Source organism: Carya illinoinensis, chromosome 14, assembly GCF_018687715.1.
Source record: "Carya illinoinensis cultivar Pawnee chromosome 14, C.illinoinensisPawnee_v1, whole genome shotgun sequence".
NCBI classification, from domain to species: Eukaryota; Viridiplantae; Streptophyta; class Magnoliopsida; order Fagales; family Juglandaceae; genus Carya; species Carya illinoinensis.
The window spans coordinates 10,301,870-10,326,039 of record NC_056765.1 but is presented as its reverse complement, the minus strand read 5'-3'; the positions used below and the strand labels follow the sequence as shown (position 1 = coordinate 10,326,039).

At 38.2% G+C, this 24,170-nt stretch overlaps 3 protein-coding genes across 7 annotated transcripts; 1 reads left to right on the top strand and 2 right to left on the bottom strand.

The window, feature by feature from the left end:
* Positions 1 to 985: 985 nt before the first annotated feature.
* LOC122294398 (mitochondrial import inner membrane translocase subunit Tim9-like) lies at positions 986 to 2,534 on the top strand. Its single transcript, XM_043103098.1, has 2 exons — positions 986 to 1,175; positions 2,108 to 2,534. Exons 1-2 carry the CDS (start codon positions 1,081 to 1,083, stop codon positions 2,292 to 2,294), a joined length of 282 nt encoding a protein of 93 aa, XP_042959032.1. The 5' UTR covers positions 986 to 1,080; the 3' UTR covers positions 2,295 to 2,534.
* A 163-nt stretch (positions 2,535 to 2,697) lies between these two features.
* On the bottom strand, positions 2,698 to 5,426 carry LOC122294396 (CAX-interacting protein 4-like). Its single transcript, XM_043103097.1, has 3 exons — positions 5,272 to 5,426; positions 3,940 to 4,935; positions 2,698 to 3,118 (listed from the first exon to the last, which is right to left on the bottom strand). Exon 2 carries the CDS (start codon positions 4,911 to 4,913, stop codon positions 3,957 to 3,959), a length of 957 nt encoding a protein of 318 aa, XP_042959031.1. The 5' UTR covers positions 4,914 to 4,935; positions 5,272 to 5,426; the 3' UTR covers positions 2,698 to 3,118; positions 3,940 to 3,956.
* A 4,037-nt stretch (positions 5,427 to 9,463) lies between these two features.
* Positions 9,464 to 24,170, bottom strand: LOC122294899 (non-functional NADPH-dependent codeinone reductase 2-like). Of its 5 annotated transcripts, none has more exons than XM_043103885.1 (8): positions 23,804 to 24,170; positions 23,476 to 23,647; positions 23,107 to 23,343; positions 11,571 to 11,616; positions 10,756 to 11,128; positions 10,356 to 10,599; positions 10,074 to 10,253; positions 9,464 to 9,933 (listed from the first exon to the last, which is right to left on the bottom strand). In XM_043103885.1, exons 1-8 carry the CDS (start codon positions 24,115 to 24,117, stop codon positions 9,709 to 9,711), a joined length of 1,791 nt encoding a protein of 596 aa, XP_042959819.1. In that variant the 5' UTR covers positions 24,118 to 24,170; the 3' UTR covers positions 9,464 to 9,708. The 5 variants fall into 5 exon arrangements, with proteins under 5 accessions (XP_042959819.1, XP_042959818.1, XP_042959820.1 ...); XM_043103884.1 differs by having other exon boundaries at positions 23,107 to 23,286; positions 23,404 to 23,647; positions 23,804 to 24,169; XM_043103886.1 differs by lacking the exons at positions 11,571 to 11,616; positions 23,107 to 23,343; positions 23,476 to 23,647; positions 23,804 to 24,170 and adding an exon at positions 11,423 to 11,564.

Here is a 24,170-nt window from a genome sequence, read left to right as displayed (position 1 = left end):
CCACAAGGAGATGTGTTCTTTCACATTAAAAAAATATTCCCTGAAATCATCATGCTTCATTAGAAGAGAACTCGTGACTATTATCTTAGCTGGTGAAAATTTCCAAAAGAAGAAACCACAAATAAAGGGCTTGATTCATGGTTTTTCATTTTATGGGACAAATCTAACGGATTGACATAGTTTTAGCGAGATTTCATAAAAATAAATTCATAAATTGACATAATTCGATGTGAAAAATCGGATTATAAAGTTAGATTTATTGTAAGTAAATCTAACGGAATATATAAAATTATGTCAGTTTATAATTTTACTTTTATGAAATTTATTTGTAGTCGTTAGCACTTCATTAATGGGTGAAAGAAAATTTTCTTTTTGAGTTTTCCCAGCAACTACATTAATGGGTAGAAAGAAAAAATAAAAAATAAAAACAAAAAGTTTTTTAAGGGACATGGTAAGCATCCTCTGCAGCTGTTGTGGCTGCAACAGGAGCGGGATGTAGTGATATCCAGTATATTATCCAGAAAGAGAGAGGAGGAAGAAGTAGAAAAATAAGAGAGACATAAAAAGAGTGCAAAGGTCAAGATGAATGTCACGACTCCTAATGAATTTATCCGAGAAACTTCTGTTTTTTTTTTTTTTTTTTTAATTCACTGTCACGACTCCTAATAAAAAATAAATCTCCAAATTATTTTAATATTTTTTTAAAATTTCTTATAATCTTCTTCTTTTTCTTCTTCTTTTGTTTTGTTTTTGTTTTGTTTTGTTTTGTTTTGAAAAATTCTTATAATCTTCAATAATCAAACATGTGCAGTCTCCTATTTAAGCTGGGCTTGGACTTTTGATGGTAATAAAGGTCGAGATGAATGTCCGCATAAGGCCCATATATTTTAACAAACCGGCCCAGAAGACTGAAGAGTATCGTCTAACGACGCCGTGGAGTGAGGTGACTTCTCACTGCACGAAAAGTCTAGGGCTTTGTCACTATAAAATGAACTAAGGGCTAGGTCGAAGTTGCAGAGAGAAGACATTTCGTTTCTTACTCTGTTTCGTAGTCGTGAGGTTGCGGATTAGTAATCGAGTATGGACAAGAGTATGCTAGGAGATCTAGACAATCTTCCAGAGGAAGATAAGATCAGAATGTCCTCCATGATCGACCAGCTCCAGATTCGTGACAGGTCCGCCCCATGTTTATTTTCTTCAGTACCCATCTAGATTCATGCATTCCCTTCTGCATTCTGTTTATGAAACTCGTTCTTTCTCAGATCAAGACCTTTTCCATTCATTAGGTCTGTAAATTACTTCAGTTACCTATCGAAAGTTCGTGATTCATACGCGTTGTGTCCGAATGGTATTTTGAAGTGTGCGAATGCTTCAGTCGGAAGTCTTAATTGTGGAAATGGTTTCTATTTAATATTTGTTTTAGGGGGTTGCGGCTTCACAGACTTGGCACTATGTGCTGTATAGCTTCCATTATCGTTCTACTATTCGTATGTGATGCTGGTTTTGTGAAGCCATAAAAAGGTTCTCCTTAAAACCAGTGCAGCTAAATATGTTGCTTCTGGACGTTTTGGGAACGACATTTTTACCTTTGACAAAACTAAAGTTACCAGCTTGGTTTTTTTTTTTGTTTGCCTGACAGTCCTCCTAGCTCTAGCGGTTTCCCTCACCCCTAAGTTTTTATCTTTGTAAATGGTGTTCTTCCGCCAAAAGGGATAACCATCTATTAAATTTGGTACCGTCCCTCTTCTTTAAAAAGAAAAAAAAGTGTTTTCCCTGACCATAGGAACACATACTGTTCTTAGTTTAGTGAACTGTGTATGGGACAAATAACCCATGAAGACAATTGATGTTCAGTTCCCTCCTTTCTAAGCAATCCAAGTATTGGTTATGTTTTCTATCTGATGAGTAACATTTGAAATATTGAAGTTGGAGTTCTTAGCTACATCAAATATCTCCTCTTTGATTCTTACTCGTTCCCCCTTTTGTGGGTTGGTCCTTACTCTGCGGACTATCATATCTTGGACTAATGGATATAGGCTACTCCTTGACCTTTCTGATTCGATTCTAGTCTAATACATGATGGGAACAATCTGTGTAATTGTTGCAGCTTGAGGATGTATAATTCACTCGTGGAGAGATGCTTCAATGATTGCGTAGATAATTTTAAGCACAAGTCGTTGCAAAAACAAGAGGAAACCTGTGTGCAGCGGTGTGCTGAGAAGTTTCTAAAGCATTCAATGCGTGTTGGCATGAGGTTTGCGGAGCTCAACCAAGGGGCAGCTACCCAAGATTGAAGTCTTTTAATGGCCAAGGATGGAAAACCCAGGATGCAGGGGTGGGCAGCGGTACTGCCTTCCTATAATTTGTTATAGTTCTGCTTACTCTTCTTATTTAATGGGAAACCGAACATCCTAGATACATCATACATGAATCCATGATTGGTGTCTAGAACAGTAACTGTTACTAATAATTTGAGGCGAGAGAACCCGTGTTGTAGACATATAAAGAGATTTGTTTGGTGCCTTTTATTCCAACCATTTTTTGCAGGTAACACAACTACAAAGAACACGCTATGGATCCTGAGAACCTTTTTTTAGCATAACTGGCAATGTTATATCATGACATCATTTGCAATAATGTATTTTTTTTCCCTTTTGTTTCAATAATTTTTTATATATTTAAACATTTAAAAAAAAATACTAATGAAAGCTTCCTTAACGTTAAATAAAAACATTAAAAAAAAAAATACAATAGGTCCAAAAGTATTTTCAGATCATCCACACCTTGGGTAAGTCTTGGACAGGAAAACTCATGATTCTCTCTGTAGAAGTATATCGTATTTGACCCGAAAATACTAAACAACTAGAATCATGTTAAAATGGCATCACAACTACAGTATAGTCGAGCAATTGCCGATTGGCCTTGTGAAGGCGAAATGTATTAAAGTAAAAGGCACTCAATACAGTCTGGATATGCTGGGGCCCCTCAACAGACAATGCAACACACAAACCAAGCAAACACCTTCAAATATTCCGTGTCCAACAGCAGGTAACGATTTGGTATCCACAGCTGGTTTGGCAACTTCAAGATAGATCTCACCATCCATTTTCCAGCATTTCTGCATATTCAACAGCTTTTTTAGCACAAAGTAACTGATCCATATCATATGCACGGAATTAAGCATGACAAAGCCATCCTATGGCATATGATAATATCCCACAGCATGAACTAGAAAATATAAAAAATATATTCCCAAAAACCAAATAAACGCAACAAACCTTAAATGCACCAGTCACAGTCATCATAACGTAGCATACCAGACAAGAAAATTCATATGATTTATATTTGGGCAACATGAGGATATCACAAGGTTTTGATTACCAAAATTTTTTTGCTTCTCTTCGTTGATTGCTCACGGGATAACTCTTAAATCAAAAAGAAAAGAAGCTCACTCAACGTTAGGTCCATGGGAGCACTCTTTACCTGCTTTCGCAAAGAAACTGAGCATGTATGCTTTGTTTTCAGATAATGGCGGCACACAGCCTCAACTGGAATTGGGAACACCCGTTTGCATTTACCGCTAGAGGATGAAGAAACGCATAAACAATAATGGTTGCCAGACCAAGTGCCAGCTCACTTGGATGGGAACAAATCAGTGAAGAAGAGGTGTTTTAAAATTGATTTAGACAGCACTTAGACCAATAAAGGTAAGAGGAAAAGAAAGAACAAAAGAAAAGAAGAAAAATAAAAAGGCCAACTCAAGCTCTATTAGCAAACCCATAAATGATTTCATCTTGTAAGAAAAAGGAGTGAATTTAATTCTAAGTTCCAACTAGCTACCTAACAAAATTATAGCAGAAGTTGTACATTCCTCACACAACTAATTGAGAAGACTGCAAAAATCCAGAAGAATAACCCATTGAATACAGACTTTAATACCTTTCCCTGGACATATTCTATACATCCTCATCATGACGGCGTTTCCTGTTCTTCTTCTCATGTCTCTTCTTGTCCCTACCGACCCATGAATCATCTGAGCCACTTGCGTCAGAATCAGATGGTGAAGCTTTCCTTCTGCTCCTTCGCTTCCGCTCTCTACCAAAGTCATCAGATCTATCAGAGTCAGAATTTTCTGAATGTCGGTGGCTCCGCCGCCTCCTCTTCTCCTTCCTACTCTTCCTATACCGTCCCCGATGCTCATGATCCTCATCCGAGGACTCATCCTTCTTTCTCAGCTTCTTTCTCCTCTTCCTACTTCCATCCAATTCACCACTTCCCCTCTTCCCACTCCTCTTCTTAGATCTCCCTCTTTTCTTCCCCTCCCCAGAATCTGTATCTGACTCATCTTCATCGAAATCCTTTTTCAAGGACCCTCTCTTACTACTTGTCTTCTTCCCATTTCTCTCAGCAATAACTCTCTCAATCTCGGAATCTACATCTGAATCCGAACTCTCACTGTCCTCTTCATCACTCTCTTCTGAGCTCTCAACTGCACCTTTTACTTTCACCTTACCCACATTCCCCTTCAACTTAGCCAACTCTGCCAAAGCCGCAGCCTCAATCGCTTCTGGGTCTTTATCCTTATTATCATCCTTAATACTCAGAAAATTCCGGCATTGAAAGGTGAGGTGTCCAACACGGCCACACTTCTTGCACGCCCCACGAGCCTCATTGGCATTTGATCCAGTTATACGGGCAAGCGCCAAGAGGCCTTGGAAGCTTGCATATGCATTATCAGTATCTGGTTCGGCGGTCGATGAGTTGGGTTTCAAAGCGTTCTTGTCATCGTCCTTGGTAGGTGCGTACGGATCATAACCAATCGCACTCTGCCATATACCATGGGTTTGGAGGGCTGCACTGCTGTGAACCCGATTGTTGGCGGGCATGCGAACCCTACCCGCTGTAGCCGGCATCCTTAAATTCAAGGATCAATACCTAAAAAAGGGAAAGGATAAAAAAAAAAAAAAAAACTTATAGCAACGCTTTTCAAAACTTATAGAATTTAGTTAATAATCGCACTCGAGGAAAGCCCCAAGTTTCCATGCAAGCCAATCAGATTTATTCTCACAATCAAGATCCAATTTCAACCCTAGGGTTAAAGATTTTTCTTTACCGAAACCTCGAATTCGAATTGTAGGGTTTCTACTATTTCTAGCATAGATCACCAAAAATACACCTAATGTGTTTCAGAAATAAAATCAACAATAAAAATCCAGCAGAAAGAACCTGACTCCAGGTTTTGCACAAATTGTTATAGAAAAATTCTCTTACCTGGGTTGGGGCGACACTTCTGGAAGAGCAAAAGCAAGAGGAACGGCGCAAGCGAGAGCGATTGGGAATTGAATGAAACGAAAACGGAATGCTTTTTCATCCCTTCAAAGCGATTGGGAATTTATATATTCAAGAGCCAAAGACTATTTAAAGTGTGACGTAAAACGACACGTTTGGACCAAAGATAATACGATACATTAATATTTTTTAATATGAAATTAATTACATCAATAAAATGTATAAAATAATACATAAAAATAATTATACACAAAATTTTTGTAAATTTATTATTTTTTATGAATTTTTTTAGAATATAATACAGTTAGAAAATTCATTTTTATTTTTTAAAAATTTGAGAAATCTGAAAAGAAAAATTCAATCAATTCGGTTAAATTTGGTTGTTAAGTTGGTTATGCCAACTATCATTTTTATCTGCAAATTGTTCACTAAAGATGCTTAAGATTCAATTTGGGGTAAAAGTATAAAGATAAATTATATTTGCAATCGTGGAATTTGTAAGTGCCATACAATCTCTTTAAGAAAAATAAATAAATATAAAATTTATATTAAAAAATTAATTTTTTAACAATAAACCTCATTTATTTTTATAAAAATTATGTATCACTTCCATACTTAAAATGAGATAGCATTTTTTTCCCTGCATGATTTAGTTGTCCAAATCACTTTTGAGTTAAAGAGAACAACGCCACTGCTTCTCTCCTTCGTTAAAAGTTGCCGTCCTTTTTCTATCTAATTCTTCAATCGATCAAGCATCGATAATCTCGTCGTTTTAGAGGTGTTTTCCTCATGATTTGTAATGTCCTGTTTGGTTGCTAAGAAATAGGTAAAGAGGTGTTTTCTCTTTGAACGGATTCCTCAATAGAAAGGGGAATTTGACTATTTTGAGATAAATTAGCTCTAATTTTCTTATTTTATTTTCTAATTGTATATAAACTGGTTGAGTTGGGATTAATAGATTAAAGGCTTGATCTCTATGGTTACAATAAATTAAAATCCATGATTTGAAACAATGTGGTTAAAAGAGAATTTCTTTACCTTTAGATTTAGTAGGAGTATATGTGAGATAACTGGGTTAGTTTCTTTAATTTTTGATGATTTTGGTTTGTCTTCTTATATTCTAATATTCATTGCTTAGGAGAGACATTTTCTATTCCATCTTCTGGGCCATCACGATTTTAAGGGCGAGTCCAGATAACTGGGTCTCAGACTCTCAGCTAAAGATACCGCACATGCTATAAATTATGGCCACATGCTCAGTACAGAGGAAGAGAGAAGCTAAAAAGTTGCCTACGGCCAGGGTGTTACGATAACCCTCTACTGACTAGATAAATCATAGGCAATAAAATAAATATAATAAGAAAAAATTTATTTATTGTCCTAATTTTCATCATTCTATGGTATGATATTCGATAATAAATTCACAAGTAAAATATAATAAATAATTTTCAATCATCTAATACCACATCGTAAAATGATGAGAGAAAGATAAGAATTAGAATGATGAGAAGCATTACTCATATAATAATAAGACCCAATTTAGTTTCAAATAGGAGATAAAGGCACTTATGAGTCCTTGAGAGGATGCCCATGGCCACTCTATATATATCCGACGACTAATACCCAAAGAGATATGCAAACATTTTCATTCTCATCTACAATCAATATTATAGCAATTTCCCTGGCTTAAGCATAAGAGGTGGCTCTGCACCTTTGAGCTTTTTCTTCTATTCTTCTTCTAGGTTGCGAGTGGTGGGAAGTGCAAAACACGTCCATAACCATTGCTTAAAATAATTTTAGAATTGGAGGACGTCATGGGCGTGTAAATTTCTTGACAACCAAACAGAAAATTATAAAGCATGAAGAGAATGCCTCTAGAACGATGAGATTATCATACTTGTTCGATAGTAGAGTTCCATGTGAATTGAAGGACCACAACTTTTGACGGTAGAGAGAGATGCAGTTGCGTTGTTCTATCGAACTCAAAAGTGATCGGGACAACTGAATCACGTGGAGAGAAAATAGAGAGAAAAAGATTCTATTCAATCATCTTTCACATCACGCGAGTACATCCTCAAGCGATAATTCCATAACATCCAGTCTTAAGAAGAGAGTGACGTGTAATCATTTCTCCTTTTTTTTTTTTAAACTACGTGTGAGAAAATTCTAAATATTCAATATCTATATAATTTTTTTAGCTCAAAACAATTATATTTAATTCATTCGTGATGAACAGTTACACTGATGCTTTTCTAGCATGACAAGATTATGAAGACAAGGAGGACCTCCTTCCATCCATACTCTCTCATCCTCACAATTTAAAGCAAACTTAACTAGCTAATTGATGGACTACCTTGTTCCCCTCTCTAGGAGTGTATTTAATCTGCCATGATGGTTTGCTGCTTAGAACTTCCTTAATATCTACCACCACACCATTTGACCATAATCAGAATAGTTCACTGCTGCACAGTTAACTTTCCTAACTACAACATGAGAATCCCCTTCAAACACTACCTCATTAAGTCCAATCTCCATGCAAAGAGTCAGGCCTCTCCATAAGGCATATAATTCAGCAATGATTAATGGCAGCTTAACATGCACTTGTGATCTGCAGAGTTACTGGTATCTCACCCTCAGCATCTCTTGCTATTAACCGTGCACCCATTCTGTACGAGGCGCCTTCATAAACTGCACCCTAATTCAATTTCACCCCTCCACGCTTTGGCTTCTTCCATCTCACCAACCTATTAGCTGAAACAGAACCAGAACCACTATTGTCATCATTAACAGCTCCTGCTTGGGTCTGCTGATATTCTTCATGCTCAATTACTGCATTATTATAAACCACCCTTGGACTGTCAAACTTGGATTCAAAGATAAACTTGTGTCTTCTGAACCAAATTTTTCTTAGAACACATGCTACCTCACCCAATTTTTGCAAATCTAATACTGAGACCATCCTCTCCCATAAACCTCTAAAATCTGCTTCTGCACTATCCCACTTTTGTAACAAACTGAGATAGTCTGCCCAGACTTCAGAAGCTACTGCACAACTCCACAATGCATGGCAGGTTGTTTCCTTTGCCAAGTTACATATAGGGCATAAATCTGTATCAGTTACTACCAATAAAACAAATTACTTTTTGTAGGAATTGCCTTATTAATTGATGTCCATATGAAATCTTCACTGCATGTGCCACTTTTAATCTCCATATATATACCTTGAGATCCTGCTATGGCTCGATCATTATTTGATGACTCACCCACCAACTGCTTCTTTTCCTGTACAGCTAAAAAATATGCACTCTTTAACACTATTGATCTGACTTATTTACATTGTAATTATAAAGCCCGTATCATAAAGGAAATACAATCGGCATTTAAATTTAAGATATTCTGACATAGAATATCTATAAAATAATACCATAATATTCTTAGAATTTTAGACAAGATATTAATCTAATTAAATTGAAAAAGATTTTAATTATAAAGAGATTTTATAAAAATAAATTTGACATAATTTATTAAAATATAAAATTACTTTTTATTATAAAACAGATATATTACATCATATAAAACTACATCAATTGAGAATATATTTTTATAAAATCTCTTTATTTTCATATTTGATTTTGATCTTATCGATTGATTTGGTATATATAAATTTGCTTTACATATCAAGAGTAATATTAAATACAATTATAGAGTGTGCAAGCATCGTACAGTTACTTTAAAAAATAGTGAGATCTACTATTAAAAAATTAATATTTTTTATATGAATCCTTATTTATTCATTTTTTTCAAAGTGGTTACACAACGCTTGCATAATATTTACACATTTATGACTGTAATTATCTTTTCTCATGTATCAATAATTTAGATAAAAGAATTAACTTCAAATACAACGTGTCAGCTAAACGATAACATTTAAAATGAATAAGAACACTTTCAAAGTCTACTAGAATTAGTCTAAACTAAAATCTATCATTTTTTGCAACTATCTTACTGTTTTCTTTATTATTTAGTAAAAAAGAAAAAAAAAAGAATTCGTCTCTTGAATATTTATTTGTAGTGATTGAGCCATATCTTTCCATGAAGGTTGAGATAGAGTCTATATTTAATGCAGAATATTGTCTCTTGAACTTTTATACGTAGATAATATCAATTGTAGTGAAAATTAGACCAATCATAAATATATATATAATATTAGTATAGTTTCAAATACATTAACTGATTTCTGAAATAATAGTTGATAGAAAGATATTCCAGTATATATTTAGTCATGAATGTAATTTTTTTTTATAAATAAATGTGGACAGCTTTCTTAAAAAAAAAAAAGAAAAAAAAAAAAAAAAACAACTTGAATAAGCTGGATCATGTCTTGCTTCTAGCCTTCTAGATCTCCCTCATGTCTTGCTTCTAGATCTCTCCATCCCAAAGCTCCGAAAGAGTCTTGTAAGGGCCTTCATCAGAGATGAATTCACTTGCAATAGATCCTCTGCGCTGTGGAATTCCAGCTATCTTCTGCAGCTCATCCGGGCTCAGGTTCCAGTCAAATATGTCTAGGTTTTCTTTCATCCTCTCTTTGTTGAAGCTTTTCACAACAACACTAACCCCTTGCTCATGTACCCATCTTAATGAAATCTTCACACAAACAAATCAATAAATTACCATCATGCTTCAAACTAGACAGTCCTTTTCAAAGTCCTAAAACCAAAAATAAATAAATAGTCCCTGATTTTTCTATGTTTTTGTTTGTTTTGAGAAGATAAGGCAATTTTTACCTGTGCAATAGTTCTTCCTTTAGCGTTGGCAATCTCTTTTAGAACCTCACATTCCATTATCCAGTTTGTTCCCCAAATTGTTCCCTTTCCTCCCAAGGGAGAGTAGGCAGTGATATGTATACCCTTTTCCTCACAAAACTCTCTCAGCTGCTTCTGCTGCCAATATGGGTTCATCTCCACCTTTGCAAACACAAATAAATCAGCTGCCGAACATGGCCAACCTTAAAGAACAACTTCTGTTTATTGGAAAGAGGAAAAACTTAAAACTAAAAGAGTAATTACTTGGTTGACGGCTGGATGGATCCTTGCTGTGGAAAGGAGTGTTTCAAGCTTTTTCCTGGTAAAGTTGCTTACACCAATTGATTTGGCCAAACCGAGCTTTTGACAGTTCTCCATGGCTTCCCATACAGACTTCATATCCATCGGAAGGATGTCCTCTTTCTTAAAGGATATTCCAATTTCCCCCGTCTTCAAGCTTACCGGCATGTGAATCAGATACAGATCAACGTACTCCAACTTCAGATTGCTGTACAAATGATATTGATAGCAAATTCACACTAAATCCGTGAACGGAAAGAAACAGAACAGGCCGGAGGAAAGAAATTAAACACCAGGGAAGAAAGAAGAGAAAAGAAGAAGGAAGAAAACAGGTAGAAGATACATATTTGTTCTGGTTTGTTACCTGAGAGTTTTCTGCATTGCAGGGAGGACACGATCGTGGTGGCCGTCGCTGCACGAGAGCTTGGAAGTGATGAAGAGTTCGTCCCTGGATTTGACTAACCCAAGGCTTAGAGCATCTTGTATGGCTTCCCCTAGGAGCTGCTCGGACTGGTAAATAGCAGCCGAATCAAAGTGCCGATATCCGAGTTTGATTGCATGGAGGAAAGTTTCTTTCATGGTTTCAGAGGAGCTTCCGAAGGGATATTCAGCCGTGCCGAATCCAAGAAGTGGCATGGCGTTGCCATTTTGAAGTGTGAACTCTGGAATGCTAGTACTCATCGTTTTCTTTGCTCTATCAGCCTGCGAAGTCCCTATCCCTTGTGGCGTATTTTTTACTGCAGGAATTGGGTAGTCAAGAAAACCCACCGGACCAAATAAATAAATAATATTAAATATAATTATAAATTATACAAACATCGCACGCTTTCTTTAAAAAAATATTTACAAAAAAAATAATAATTTTTGCCGCATGCAGTTCATTGCGCATGCGTCGAGCATATCTTTATTTTTTAGTTTTAGTTTGAGTTGGTTTAAAAGCCTTCTTAGGTGCATATGTTTTTGTCTCAAAATAAATATACAGATAATCTCTACGCGGTGATGGATTTGTAGAAGATTGAAGGTTCACATACTGACAATGAAATGGTAGAAGATCAAAATGATTCAAACTTTCTTGATAATGATTTGAAGCAACCAATTATTGATACTTCTTCACGTCATAATGGTCCCATTGAACCGTGTCTTAATTTGGAAATTCGATGACTTTTCTTTAGTCCTCACATTGTCGGCAAACACCTTTCCTTCCAAAGTTGGCAATTGTCACAATCTGGTATTTGAAAAAAAAAAAAAGAGAATGAAAGGCATCTTAAAAAAAATTAATTAACCATAAAAAAACAAAAAGAGTTGTGTATAATATGGCAATTTCTTGACAACCAAACAGAAGATTATAAAGCATGAAGAGAACGCCTCAAGAACGATGAGATTATCATCCTTGTTTGATAGTACTAGTATAAGAGTTTATACACAGTATGGAAAATGGTTACTGCAGTATGTTATTCATGACATGTTTGTACATTATATAAGCTATACAAAGACGTAAATGAAGGAGATAATAACGCTAGGCATTAAGCTGACAGATACGTAAAGAATATTTACATTCCATACAAGATACAAGTCCTAGAATTAAGGAGATTATTTTGGATGATTTCCTTGATCCATTACACGCCCCCGCAAGATGGTGGTGCCGTCAACAACGCCAATCTTGGAACGTAAAGTGTGAAATTGAGACCGTGCGAGAGGTTTGGTGAGAGCATCTGCTAACTGATCATAAGTAGACACATGGTTAACGGTGAGGAGGCCTTTGTTCACATAATCTCAGACAAAATGTAGATCAATGGCAATGTGTTTCATGCGACTGTGATGCACGGGATTTATGCTGAGCTGCGTGGCACCAATGTTGTCACAGAAAATTTTTGGAGGAGTTGGTGGTTGAAGACCCAGCTCTTTGAAGAGCCCCATGAGCCATGCAAGCTCGGAAGTGGTGGTGGCGAGTGCACGGTATTCTGCTTCGGTGGAGGAACGAGCAACGGCACGTTGCTTTTTGGTGCACCAGGAGATAGGGTTGTTGCCGAGGAAGATTACATAGGCACTGGTTGAAGTGCGATCATCAGCATTGCGTGCCCAATCGGCATCAGCGAAGGCAGAGACTTGGAGATCGGAGTTTCGATGAAACTGCAACCCAAAATTGATTGTCCCTTTCAGATACCGCAGGAGACGTTTGAGAGCAGTCCAATGCGTTTGAGTGGGTTTATGCATAAACTGAGCTAGCTTATTCACCGGATAAGCCACATCTGGTCTGGTAAATGAAAGGTATTGGAGAGCGCCGATTAGTTGTCGATAGATGGTACTGTCCACGGCTGGAGTGCCATCATTCAGCTGGAGTGTTTCCGAAGTGGAGAGTGGCGTCTGCACAGCTTTTGCTCCATCAAGGTGATGCTTGGTTAAGAGATCCCGAATGTATTTTTGTTGAGTAAGAAACAGACCAGTTGTTGTGGGGATGACTTCAACACCCAGAAAGTAATGAAGGGAGCCAAGATCTTTGAGTGAAAAATGTTGGCCGAGTTGATGAATAACCTGCTTATCAAACAAAGAAGAGTTGCTGGTTAAGATAAGATCATCAACGTAGATCAGTAAATATGCCTGAACCGAATCTTTGTGGTAGATAAACAGAGAGGGATCGGCTTTAGATTGAGAGAAGCCCAGTCGAGTGAGATAAGTGCTGAGGGCCGTGTACCATGCACGAGGAGCCTGTTTTAAACCATATAGAGACTGTCGAAGCTTGCAAATATGTGCTGGAAACTGAGGATCAACAAAACCAAGGGGTTGTTTCATGTAGACGTCTTCCGTGAGGGTGCCGTGGAGAAACGCATTATTAACGTCAAGTTGCCGTAGAGACCACCCTTTGGTTAAGGCTTGTGAAAGAATTGCCCGGATGGTGACGGGTTTGATCACGGGAGAAAACGTCTCTTTATAATCGAGGCCATATTGTTGATGAAAGCCTTTAGCCACCAAGCGGGCTTTGTAGCGATCGATACTTCCGTCAGGCTTACGTTTGACTCGAAAGATCCATTTGCATCCAACAGGTTGAATGTGAGGGGACGGAGGAACTAACTCCCATGTGCCGTGGCGTAGCAAGGCCGTGAACTCCTCACTCATGGCTCGTCTCCACTGAGGATCCTTGAGAGCTTGAGTGACATTTTGAGGCTCGAGAGACGCGGGAAGTGGATGCTTGGTGACCGTGTAGAGCTGTTTGGGCTTGTGAATGTTATTCATAGCTCGAGTTGTCATGTTGTGAGTCCTGCCAGAGAGTGGAGCAACAGACAGACCGGGGTGTTCACTGGTAGTGACCGGAGGCACAGGGACTTCTGGAGGACGTTGCGACATCGGGGGAGAGTTATTGGGGATGGTAGGAGAGGAAGAAGGTGAATTCGGTGGGTCCAAGAGTAAGGGGGGAGGACTGGGAGAACATACTAAGTGAAGAGGAGGTTGAGTATGTGTCTCGGCCTGGTTGGGAATGGGTGAAGCGGCAGAGTGATGATGAAAAGGAAAGTGACCTTCGTCAAACATAACATGACGAGATACGTAGGTTCTGTTAGTGTCAATATGAAGGCACTTATAAGCATGTTGAGAGGTGGAGTACCCGATAAAAACACACGCAGAAGATTTGGGTTGAAGTTTGTGAGAATTGTATGGTTTTAGCCAAGGAAAACACAAGCAACCGAAGGTCCGTAATTTAAGATAATTGGGCGAGGTGCCAAATAATTTCTCAAAGGGGGATTGATGTTGTAAAATGGGAGTGGGAAGCCGATTCATAAGGTACACGGCTGTTTGAAATGCAAGATGCCAATATTTTGTGGGCATATGGGATTGAGTGAGTAGAGTCATGCCGGTTTCGACGATTTGACGATGTCTTCGTTCAGAAAGTCCATTTGATTGTGGAGTGTGAGGAGGAGTGGTAAGATGGCCGATGCCATGAGAGGTGAGATATGATCGAAGTTTAACGTATTCGCCTCCATTGTCAGTGTATAAAGTTTTTATGGGACAGCCAAATTGTTTTTCTAAAAGAGAACGAAGTTGAGGAAAAATGGCGGATACATCAGATTTGTTATGCATGGGAAACAACCAGCAATATCGTGTGAAATGGTCGATAAAAATGACATAGTAGCGATGGCCATCAGCGGAGGAAATTTGCGTGGGACCCCAAACATCAGAAAAAATATATTCAAGGGGTGAGTTGCTTGTAATAGAGGTGGTACCAAATGGAAGTTGATGACTTTTATTAGAATGACAAGAAGAACAAATGGAGACTGATCGTGAGCTAGAAACAGGTAAATGAAATTTGGAAATAATATGTGACACAATTTTATTGCTGGGATGGCCAAGCCGACTGTGCCAAATAGATCCAGTGGTACGTTCACCAACATTTGCAACAATGGAGTGAGAGGTGGGGGATGCGGAAGGAAGAGGATAGACCCCGTTTTCACATCGTCCTCGAAGAAGCAGCGCCCCCGTTGTCCGATCCTTCACAAGATAAAAAGTTGGGTGAAATTCAAGTATCACATTGTTCTGTTTTGTAAAATGATGGACAGAGACTAAATTCTTATGTATGGCAGGAACACATAAAGTATCATGCATGTTAAAGACACGATGCGGCGAGTGAAAAGTGAAGGAGCCGATGTGTGTAACCGGCAAACCTGTGCCATCGCCAATAACGACTTCATCAGTTCCATCATACTCTGAGTTGATGGTCAAGTTGGAAAAATCGGAAGTGATATGGTGAGACGCCCCAGAGTCGACAAGCCATTTGGAGGACTGAGGTTGATTGGAGCCGACACAATTTGCAGCAGCAGTTTTGGGTTGAACAGAGTGTTTGGGGCAGAAGCGAGCTGAGTGACCAACTTCACCACACAACTGACATTTTCCTTTGTATTTGGAGCGGAACCCATTGGGTTTGTGGTGTGGAGCAGGCCGAGACGAGTCAGAACGTCGCTCAGGAGGGGAGGTTTTGTTCCAAGGTCGACGGTTGGTGGGATTGGCTGTTGCAACAAGGTGCTGTGTTGCCTGGTGGAGCCGCTGCAGATAGGTTTCATGAGATGTCAGAAGATCATGCAATTCCTCAAAGGTGAGTGGGGTCTCACGTGTGCGGATAGGTGCAACGAGATCACGGTAGTCGGGACCAAGGCCACGAAGAACATGAAGGGTGATGTCGTCGGAAGACAGAGGAGTATCGATGATGGCGAGTTCATCGATGGTGCTTTTGACATCTTGAAGGTATGCAGCAATCGGTCGATCACCTCGTTGAAGAAGGGTGAGGTGCTCCTTGAGTTGCATCACACGGGATCGAGACTTGTTTGCATATAAACGATTTAGTCGAATCCAAGCATCACGGGAAGTCTTGGCTGAGGCGATGAGTGGCGTGATCGATTCAGCAACAGAGGCAAGTATGCCATTGAGAAGGAGTTGATCTTGCCGAAACCAGGTGGAGTAGGCAACAATGTCTGCATCTTCAGCAGGATAAGTGGGCTGGGAAGGGGAGGGATGAGTTCCATCCAGGAAGCCCATAAGGTCATAGCCGAGAAGTAACGAGGAAAGAGTGGCACTCCATGAGGGAAAATTAGGACCAGTTAATTTTTGGGGAAGTTGGCCTGCAGCGTTGATGGAGATGGGGGTGTGGGTGGAAGGTTTTGCAGGGGAAGCCATAGGAACAGAGTTGGTCTCGGTGGAGAGAAATGGCTCGTGATACCATATAAGAGTTTATACACAGTATGGAAAATGGTTACTGCAGTATGTTATTCATGACATGTTTGTACATTATATAAGCTATACAAAGACGTAAATGAAGGAGATAATAACGCTAGGCATTAAGTTGACAGATACGTAAAGAATATTTACATTCCATACAAGATACAAGTCCTAGAATTAAGGAGATTATTTTGGATGATTTCCTTGATCCATTACAAGTTTCACGTGAGTTGAAGGACCACAACTTTTGACAGTAGAGAGAGATGCAGTTGCGTTGTTCTATCGAACTCAAAAGTGATCGGGACGACAGAATCATGTGGAAAGAAAATAGAGAGAAAAAGACTATTCAATCATCTTTCACGTACACCACACGAGTACATCCTCAAGTGATAATTCTATAGAATAATGCTAGTGGTACCGCAGGGAGATACAGCTGCTTGTTTTTTATTTTTTTATTAAAATAATATTTTTTAATGATATTATAAATATTTTTTAAAATAAAATATCTAAAAATATATGTAAAAAAAAATTGTAAATGTTATGGCAATTACATTTATTATTATTATGCTTTATTAATCTGACCTCTCTTGTTTCTATGTGTTACGTTTGGATGGATGTAAAGAAGCTTCTGGATTAATGAAGCCTCATGACCAGCACGTGACTGTAAGCTACTTCAAACCGAGGCCAAGTTTGAGCCGTAGGATCTGTCCACGTGGAGCCATCTGTCATGCCATATAAATGCATCGTTTCAGCCGTATTCTTTAACCTAATTTCATTTGTGTATTCGGCTGATCGAGAGAGGGGGGGTCCGAGAGAGAGTGAAGAGAAGGGGGAAACTAGGGTTCATGTTTGGGAAGAAAATCTTTGATTTTCTTGAGTGTAAATGAGTGCTCTGTAATCTGAGAACGTTTCTGAGGCTTCTCTGTGATGGATATTGATATCAATAAAGCTCTGAGGCCCATTCCTGCAGTGGACGTAGACCATTAGGGTCGAATCACGTAAATCGGTTGTGTTCATTCTTTCTTGCTTTATTTTGCTTATTTCTTTATCTTCTTGATTATTAATCTTGTTGTTATACGATTCCTGATTATTATTTGGATCTGTTAGCATATTAGGGTTTAGTCATAAATCTATTTGGTTCGTTGGTTCTGTCTTGATTAAATCAGTATATGTTTTCAATATCATTACCTGTAGTACAGTTTGTATATATATATGCTTAAAGGTTACTCTGAACATATCTGTATAGAGTTTTGCATTTGTGTTGAGACTTTGGTAAAAACAGAGTGTTGTACTAAAGGAAAGACTCATGCATATAACATTACAAGTGGTATCTAGAGCCTAGGTCGATGGGGACCATGAGGTTTGATATTGAAAAATTTACTGGGGAGAATGATTTCGGGCTATGGAGGATTAAGATGAGGGCATTGCTAGTCCAACATGGACTGCAAGATGCCCTCCTAGGTGAGAAAAAGAAAGGATCTTCCTCGAAAGAGGAAGACAAGGAATCTGTCCATAAGGACATTCTCCAAAAGGCACACAGTGCCTTAATCCTATCCCTTGGGGATAAGGTCCTGAGGGAAGTGGCCAGTGAGGAAACTGCTGCTGGTATATGGCTCAAATTAGAAAACCTGTATATGACTAAATCCCTAGCAAATAGACTTTATAAGAAAACCAAACTTTATACTTTTAAGATGACCCCTGGAACTTCAATAGGGCAGCACCTTGATGAGTTTAATAAAATCATCATAGATCTAGTAAATATAGATATCAAGATGGAGGATGAGGATCAAGCTATTCTTTTACTTAGTTCTTTGGACTCATCTTATCAAAGCATAAAGGAAACCATGATGTTTGGAAGAGACTCTCTTACACTAGATGAAGTATAATCTGTACTTCATACTAGGGAACTGCAATACATAGGGGAATCAAAACAAAATCATGGGGAAGGTTTGACTGTCAGGGGTAGAACAGAAAAAAGAGAAAAGAGGGGCAAGAATGAGGGCAAGAAGTTTAGGTCTAAGTCAAAAGGAAAACACTTTAAGTGTTTTCACTGTCATAAAGAAGGACATTTCAAGAAGAACTGTCCTGAAAGAAAGAATAATACAGAAAATAAGAATAAAGAGGCAGGAGATGCCTCTGTAGTATTAGAAGGATATGAAAGTGCTGAGGTACTCACTGTAAGTGAGGTTGACTCAAAAACAGAGTGGATAATGGACTCTGGCTGTTCCTTTCATATGTGTCTAATCAAAGAATGGTTTGAGACATTCTCTGAGTTAGATGGGGGGCAAGTAATTCTAGGAAACAATAAGTCCTGCAAAATCATGGGTATAGGGTCAGTGAGACTAAAAATGCATGATGGTACTGAAAGGGTTTTAAGGGAGGTTAGATTTATACCTGAGTTGAAGAGAAATTTAATTTCTCTTGGCATGCTTGATTTATCAGGCCATACCTTCAAATCTGAGGCAGGGGTTCTTAGGGTTACAAGAGGGTCCTTGGTTATTATGAAAGGAGTGATTAAGAATGGTTTATACACACTACTTGGTAAAACTATAGTTGGGGAAGCATCTTCTGTACAGAATACTGTACAGAACCAATCTGTGTTGTGGCATAGGAGGCTTGGGCATGTGAGTCAGAGGGGACTTATAGAGTTGCAAAAACAAGGTTTGTTAACTGACCATAATCTAGGCAACCTACCCTTCTGTGAGGACTGCATTTATGGGAAGGCCAAAAGGGTTAGCTTTAAGCCAGCAATCCATAATACCAAACAAACCTTAGACTATGTCCACTCTGATCTATGGGGACCTGCAAGAGTAAATTCACACAATGGAGGAAGCTATTTCCTATCATTTGTGGATGATTACTCAAGAAAGGTTTGGGTTTATATACTGAAAAATAAAAGTTACACTTTTGAGAGGTTTAAAGAGTGGAAAAACCTAGTTGAAAACCAAGTAGGTAGAAAACTCAAAGTTTTAAGGACTGATAATGGTTTAGAGTTCCTGTCAAATGATTTTAACATGTATTGTAAAAAGGAAGGAATTATTAGACATAAAACAGTGAGAGAAACCCCTCAACAGAATGGACTTGCTGAAAGAATGAATAGGACTATCCTAGAAAGAGTGAGGTGTATGTTGTCAAATTCAGGGCTGCCCAAAACCTTCTGGGCAGAAGCAACAAACACAGCAGTTCATCTTATAAATAGGTGTCCTTCTTCAGCAATAGGGTTTAAAACACCTCAGGAACTATGGTCTGGAAAACCTCCCACTTATGACCACCTTAGAGTTTTTGGGTGTGTAGCTTATGCACATTCAAAAACTGACAAATTGGAACCTAGGGCACTTAAGTGTATTTTCATAGGGTATCCTGAAGGGGTTAAGGGATACAAACTATGGGTAGAAGGACCTGGTAGGTTTAGATGTATAGTGAGCCGAGATGTGACCTTTAATGAGTCACAGATGGCTCGGGTACAAGAGTCACAGTCAGTTAATAATAATGACAAGTTCCTAGAGGGATCTCAGATTGAGGTGGAGCAGGTTAATACCCAACCTGAATCTGTAACTGGTAATGACAGTGACTCTGAGGGTCAAATTTCAGAGGATACAAGTCAAGGTGGAGCTAGATCTTGGAATCTGGCTGGAGATAGACAGAGGAGGGTGATTAAACCACCTTCAAGATATGGTCAAGCTGAACTTACCATATTTGCCTTAACAGTGGCTGATGAAGTAGTGTATCAGGAACCTAGAACTTACAAAGAAGCTGTGACCAGCAAAGACTCCTCTAAATGGGTATTAGCCATGCATGAGGAAATGGAATCCCTGAATAAGAACAAAACTTGGGTTCTAGTACCAAAACCCAAAGGAGTAAAATTAGTGGGATCCAAGTGGATCTTTAAGAAAAAGGAAGGCATACCAGGGATAGAAGGGACCAGGTTTAAAGCTAGGCTTGTAGCCAAAGGCTTTACACAGAGAGAAGGGATTGATTTCAATGAAATCTTCTCTCCTGTGGTTAAACATAGCTCAATTAGGCTACTTCTTGCTTATACAGCCTTTGAAAACTTGCATCTAGAACAGTTAGATGTTAAAACTGCTTTTCTGCATGGAGAACTTGAAGAAAAAATTTATATGCAACCTCCTGAAGGTTTTACTAATGAAATTAAAAACAATCAAGTGTGTCTTCTTAAAAAATCTTTATATGGTCTTAAACAGTCACCTAGACAGTGGTATAAAAGATTTGATACACACATGATTAACAATAATTTTAAAAGAAGTTGTTATGATAGCTGTGTCTATTACAAGGAGGAAAAAGGAATATTTGTTTATCTCCTATTGTATGTTGATGACATGCTGGTGGCTTGTAAAGACACTGTTATAATTGATCAAGTTAAATGCATGCTGAAATCAGAGTTTGAAATGAAAGAATTGGGCCCTGCTAAGAAAATTTTAGGTATGGAAATTGAGAGGGACAGGAGTGCTAGACTGTTATACCTGTCTCAGAAAAATTACATCTCTAAAATTCTTAAAAGATTTGGTATGGAACTTGTTAAATCTGTTAACACACCCTTAGGTCAACACTTTAAATTATCTACAAATCAGGCCCCTAAAACAGATTCTGATATTGATTTTATGCAACAAATTCCCTATGCTAGCATGGTGGGAAGCATAATGTATGCAATGGTCTGCTCTAGACCTGATCTGACTTATGCTGTGAGTGTGGTTAGTAGGTTTATGGGGAACCCTGGTAAACCCCATTGGCAAGCTATTAAATGGGTACTAAGGTATCTAGTGGGCACTACTAACTTAGGACTCAGTTATGGAAAGGGTGTTGAGAAAGGATGTGAGTTAATTGGTTTTGTAGACTCTGATTTTGCAGGAAACATAGACTCTAGAAAATCCTTAACTGGATATGTGTTTACTGCTTTTGGAGGGGCTGTTAGTTGGAAGTCACACTTACAATCTGTTGTGGCTTTGCCACAACAGAGGCTGAATATATAGCATTGACTGAAGCAATAAAGGAGGCCATTTGGTTAAAGGGCATTGCAAATGAGTTAAGTTTTTTTAATGGTAATATTTCTGTGCACTGTGATAATCAGAGTGCACTTCACTTAGCTAAAAATCAAGTTTTCCATGAAAGGTCTAAGCATATTGATATAAGGCTTCATTTTGTTAGGGATGTTATAGAGTCTAAGGTTGTGGGTGTGGAGAAGGTCTCAACTGAGGATAACCCCTCAGATATGATGACCAAGTCACTCCCAAAGTCTAAGTTCAGACACTGTCTGAACTTAATTGGCATGGAGTCTAGAGTCTGTCCCCATTAGGGGGAAAGGTGCAGGAATGAGCCAATGATGAGGATTGATATATTTGGCAAATAAATGTTTTGCCAAGGTGGAGATTTGTAAATGTTATGGCAATTACATTTATTATTATTATGCTTTATTAATCTGACCTCTCTTGTTTCTATGTGTTACGTTTGGATGGATGTAAAGAAGCTTCTGGATTAATGAAGCCTCATGACCAGCACGTGACTGTAAGCTACTTCAAACCGAGGCCAAGTTTGAGCCGTAGGATCTGTCCACGTGGAGCCATCTGTCATGCCATATAAATGCATCGTTTCAGCCGTATTCTTTAACCTAATTTCATTTGTGTATTCGGCTGATCGAGAGAGGGGGGGTCCGAGAGAGAGTGAAGAGAAGGGGGAAACTAGGGTTCATGTTTGGGAAGAAAATCTTTGATTTTCTTGAGTGTAAATGAGTGCTCTGTAATCTGATAACGTTTCTGAGGCTTCTCTGTGATGGATATTGATATCAATAAAGCTCTGAGGCCCATTCCTGCCGTGGACGTAGACCATTAGGGTCGAACCACGTAAATCGGTTGTGTTCATTCTTTCTTGCTTTATTTTGCTTATTTCTTTATCTTCTTGATTATTAATCTTGTTGTTATACGATTCCTGATTATTATTTGGATCTGTTAGCATATTAGGGTTTAGTCATAAATCTGTTTGGTTCGTTGGTTCTGTCTTGAATAAATCAGTATATGTTTTCAATATCATTACCTGTAGTACAGTTTGTATATATATATGCTTAAAGGTTACTCTGAACATATCTGTATAGAGTTTTGCATTCGTGTTGAGACTTTGGTAAAAACAGAGTGTTGTACTAAAGAAAGACTCAGGAATATAACATTACAAAAATCATAAAAAAATATAACACATAATCAGCAGTAACTCCCAGTAGGAGTCACCAATAGTGGCCGTAGCATTATCCAAATTAAAATCTTTTATTTTTTCCATCTATATTACTGTTTTCTTTGTTATTTAGTAAAAAAAATTCATCTCTTAATATTTATTTGTAAAGATTGAATCATCGCTTTTTATGAAAAATAAAATGGAATCTATGTTTAAGTAGATGTTATCTCTTAAACGTTTTTATGTAGAGAATATCAATTATCATGAAGATGAGACTAATTATAAAAAAAAATAATATATTAGTAGAGTTTGAAATGCATTAATTGATTTTTGAGATAATGATTGATATGAATCTAATCATAAATGTAAATTTTTTTAATAAATAAATAATGACAGCTTTCTTAAAGAAAATAAAAAACAGAAAAAACTTAAATTAATAAGCTAGAACATGTCTTGCTTCTAGATCTCTCCATCCCAAAGCTCCGAAAGAGTCTTGTAAGGGCCTTCATCAGAGATGAATTCACTTGCAATAAATCCTTTGCGCTGTGGAATTCCGGTTATCTTCTGCAACTCATCGGGGCTCAGGTTCCAGTCAAATATGTCTAGGTTTTCTTTCATCCTCTCTTTGTTGAAGCTTTTCACAACGACACTAACCCCTTGCTCATAAACCCATCTTAATGAAATCTTCACACAAACAAATCAATAAATTACCATCATGCTTCAAACTAGACAGTCCTTTTCAAAGTCTTAAAAACAAAAATACCCAAAAAAGGAAAAGGAATATTCCCTGATTTGTCTATATTTTTGTCATGTTTTGAGAAGATAAGGCAATTTTTACCTGTGCAATAGTTCTTCCTTTAGCTTTGGCAATCTCTTTCAGAACCTCACATTCCATTATCCAGTTTGTTCCCCAAATTGTTCCCTTTCCTCCCAAGGGAGAGTAGGCAGTGATATGTATACCCTTTTCCTCACAAAACTCTCTCAGCTGCTCCTGCTGCCAGTATGGGTTCATCTCCACCTTTGCAAACACAAATAAATCAGCTGCCGAACATGGCCCATGAGATGAACCAACAACCTGAAAGAACAACTTCTGTTTATTGGAAAAAGGAAAAACTTGAACTAAAAGAGTAATTACTTGGTTGACGGCTGGATGGATCTTTGCTGTGGAAAGGAGGGTTTCAAGCTTTTTCCTGGTAAAGTTGCTTACACCAATAGATTTGGCCAAACCGAGCTTTTGACAGTTCTCCATAGCTTCCCATACAGACTTTATATCCATCGGAAGGATGTCCTCTTTCTTAAAGGATAGTCCGATTTCCCCGGTCTTCAAGCTTACCGGGATGTGAATCAGATACAGATCAACGTATTCCAACTTCAGATTGCTGTACAAATTATATTGATAGCAAATTCACACTAAATCCGTGAACGGAAAGAAACCAACAGGCCGGAGGAAAGAAATCAAACACCGGGGAAGAAAGATCGAAGAGAAAAGAAGGAAGAAAACAGGTAGAAGATATATATTTGTTCAGGTTTATTACCTGAGAGTTTTCTGTATTGCAGGGACGACACGATCGTGGTGCCCATTGCTGCACCAGAGCTTGGAAGTGATGAAGAGTTCGTCCCTGGATTTGATTAACCCAAGGTTTAGAGCATCATGCATGGCTTCCCCGAGGAGCTGCTCAGACTGGTAAATAGCAGCCGAATCAAAGTGCCGATATCCGAGTTTGATTGCATGGAGGAAAGTTTCTTTCATGGTTTCAGAGGAGCTTCCGAAGGGATATTCGGCTGTGCCGAATCCAAGAAGTGGAATGGTGTTGCCATTTTGCAGGGTGAACTCTGGAATGCTGCTCATAGTTTCTCTGCTCTATTATCACTTGATGTCTTGCTTGTGTTGTAATATATAGT

What these genes read in the sequence shown, in the direction of transcription:
- LOC122294398 (XM_043103098.1), top strand. Translation starts at nt 1,081, where the DNA reads ATGGACAAGAGTATGCTAGGAGATCTAGACAATCTTCCAGAGGAAGAT. An exon ending in CAGCTCCAGATTCGTGACAG is followed by an intron (nt 1,176 to 2,107) that starts GTCCGCCCCATG and finishes TAATTGTTGCAG; the next exon opens with CTTGAGGATGTATAATTCAC.
- LOC122294396 (XM_043103097.1), bottom strand. Translation starts at nt 4,913, where the DNA reads ATGCCGGCTACAGCGGGTAGGGTTCGCATGCCCGCCAACAATCGGGTT.
- LOC122294899 (XM_043103884.1), bottom strand. Translation starts at nt 24,117, where the DNA reads ATGAGCAGCATTCCAGAGTTCACCCTGCAAAATGGCAACACCATTCCA. An exon ending in TCCATCCAGCCGTCAACCAA is followed by an intron (nt 23,287 to 23,403) that starts GTAATTACTCTT and finishes GTGTTTGCAAAG; the next exon opens with GTGGAGATGAACCCATACTG. An exon ending in TCCATCCAGCCGTCAACCAA is followed by an intron (nt 10,254 to 10,355) that starts GTAATTACTCTT and finishes GTGTTTGCAAAG; the next exon opens with GTGGAGATGAACCCATATTG.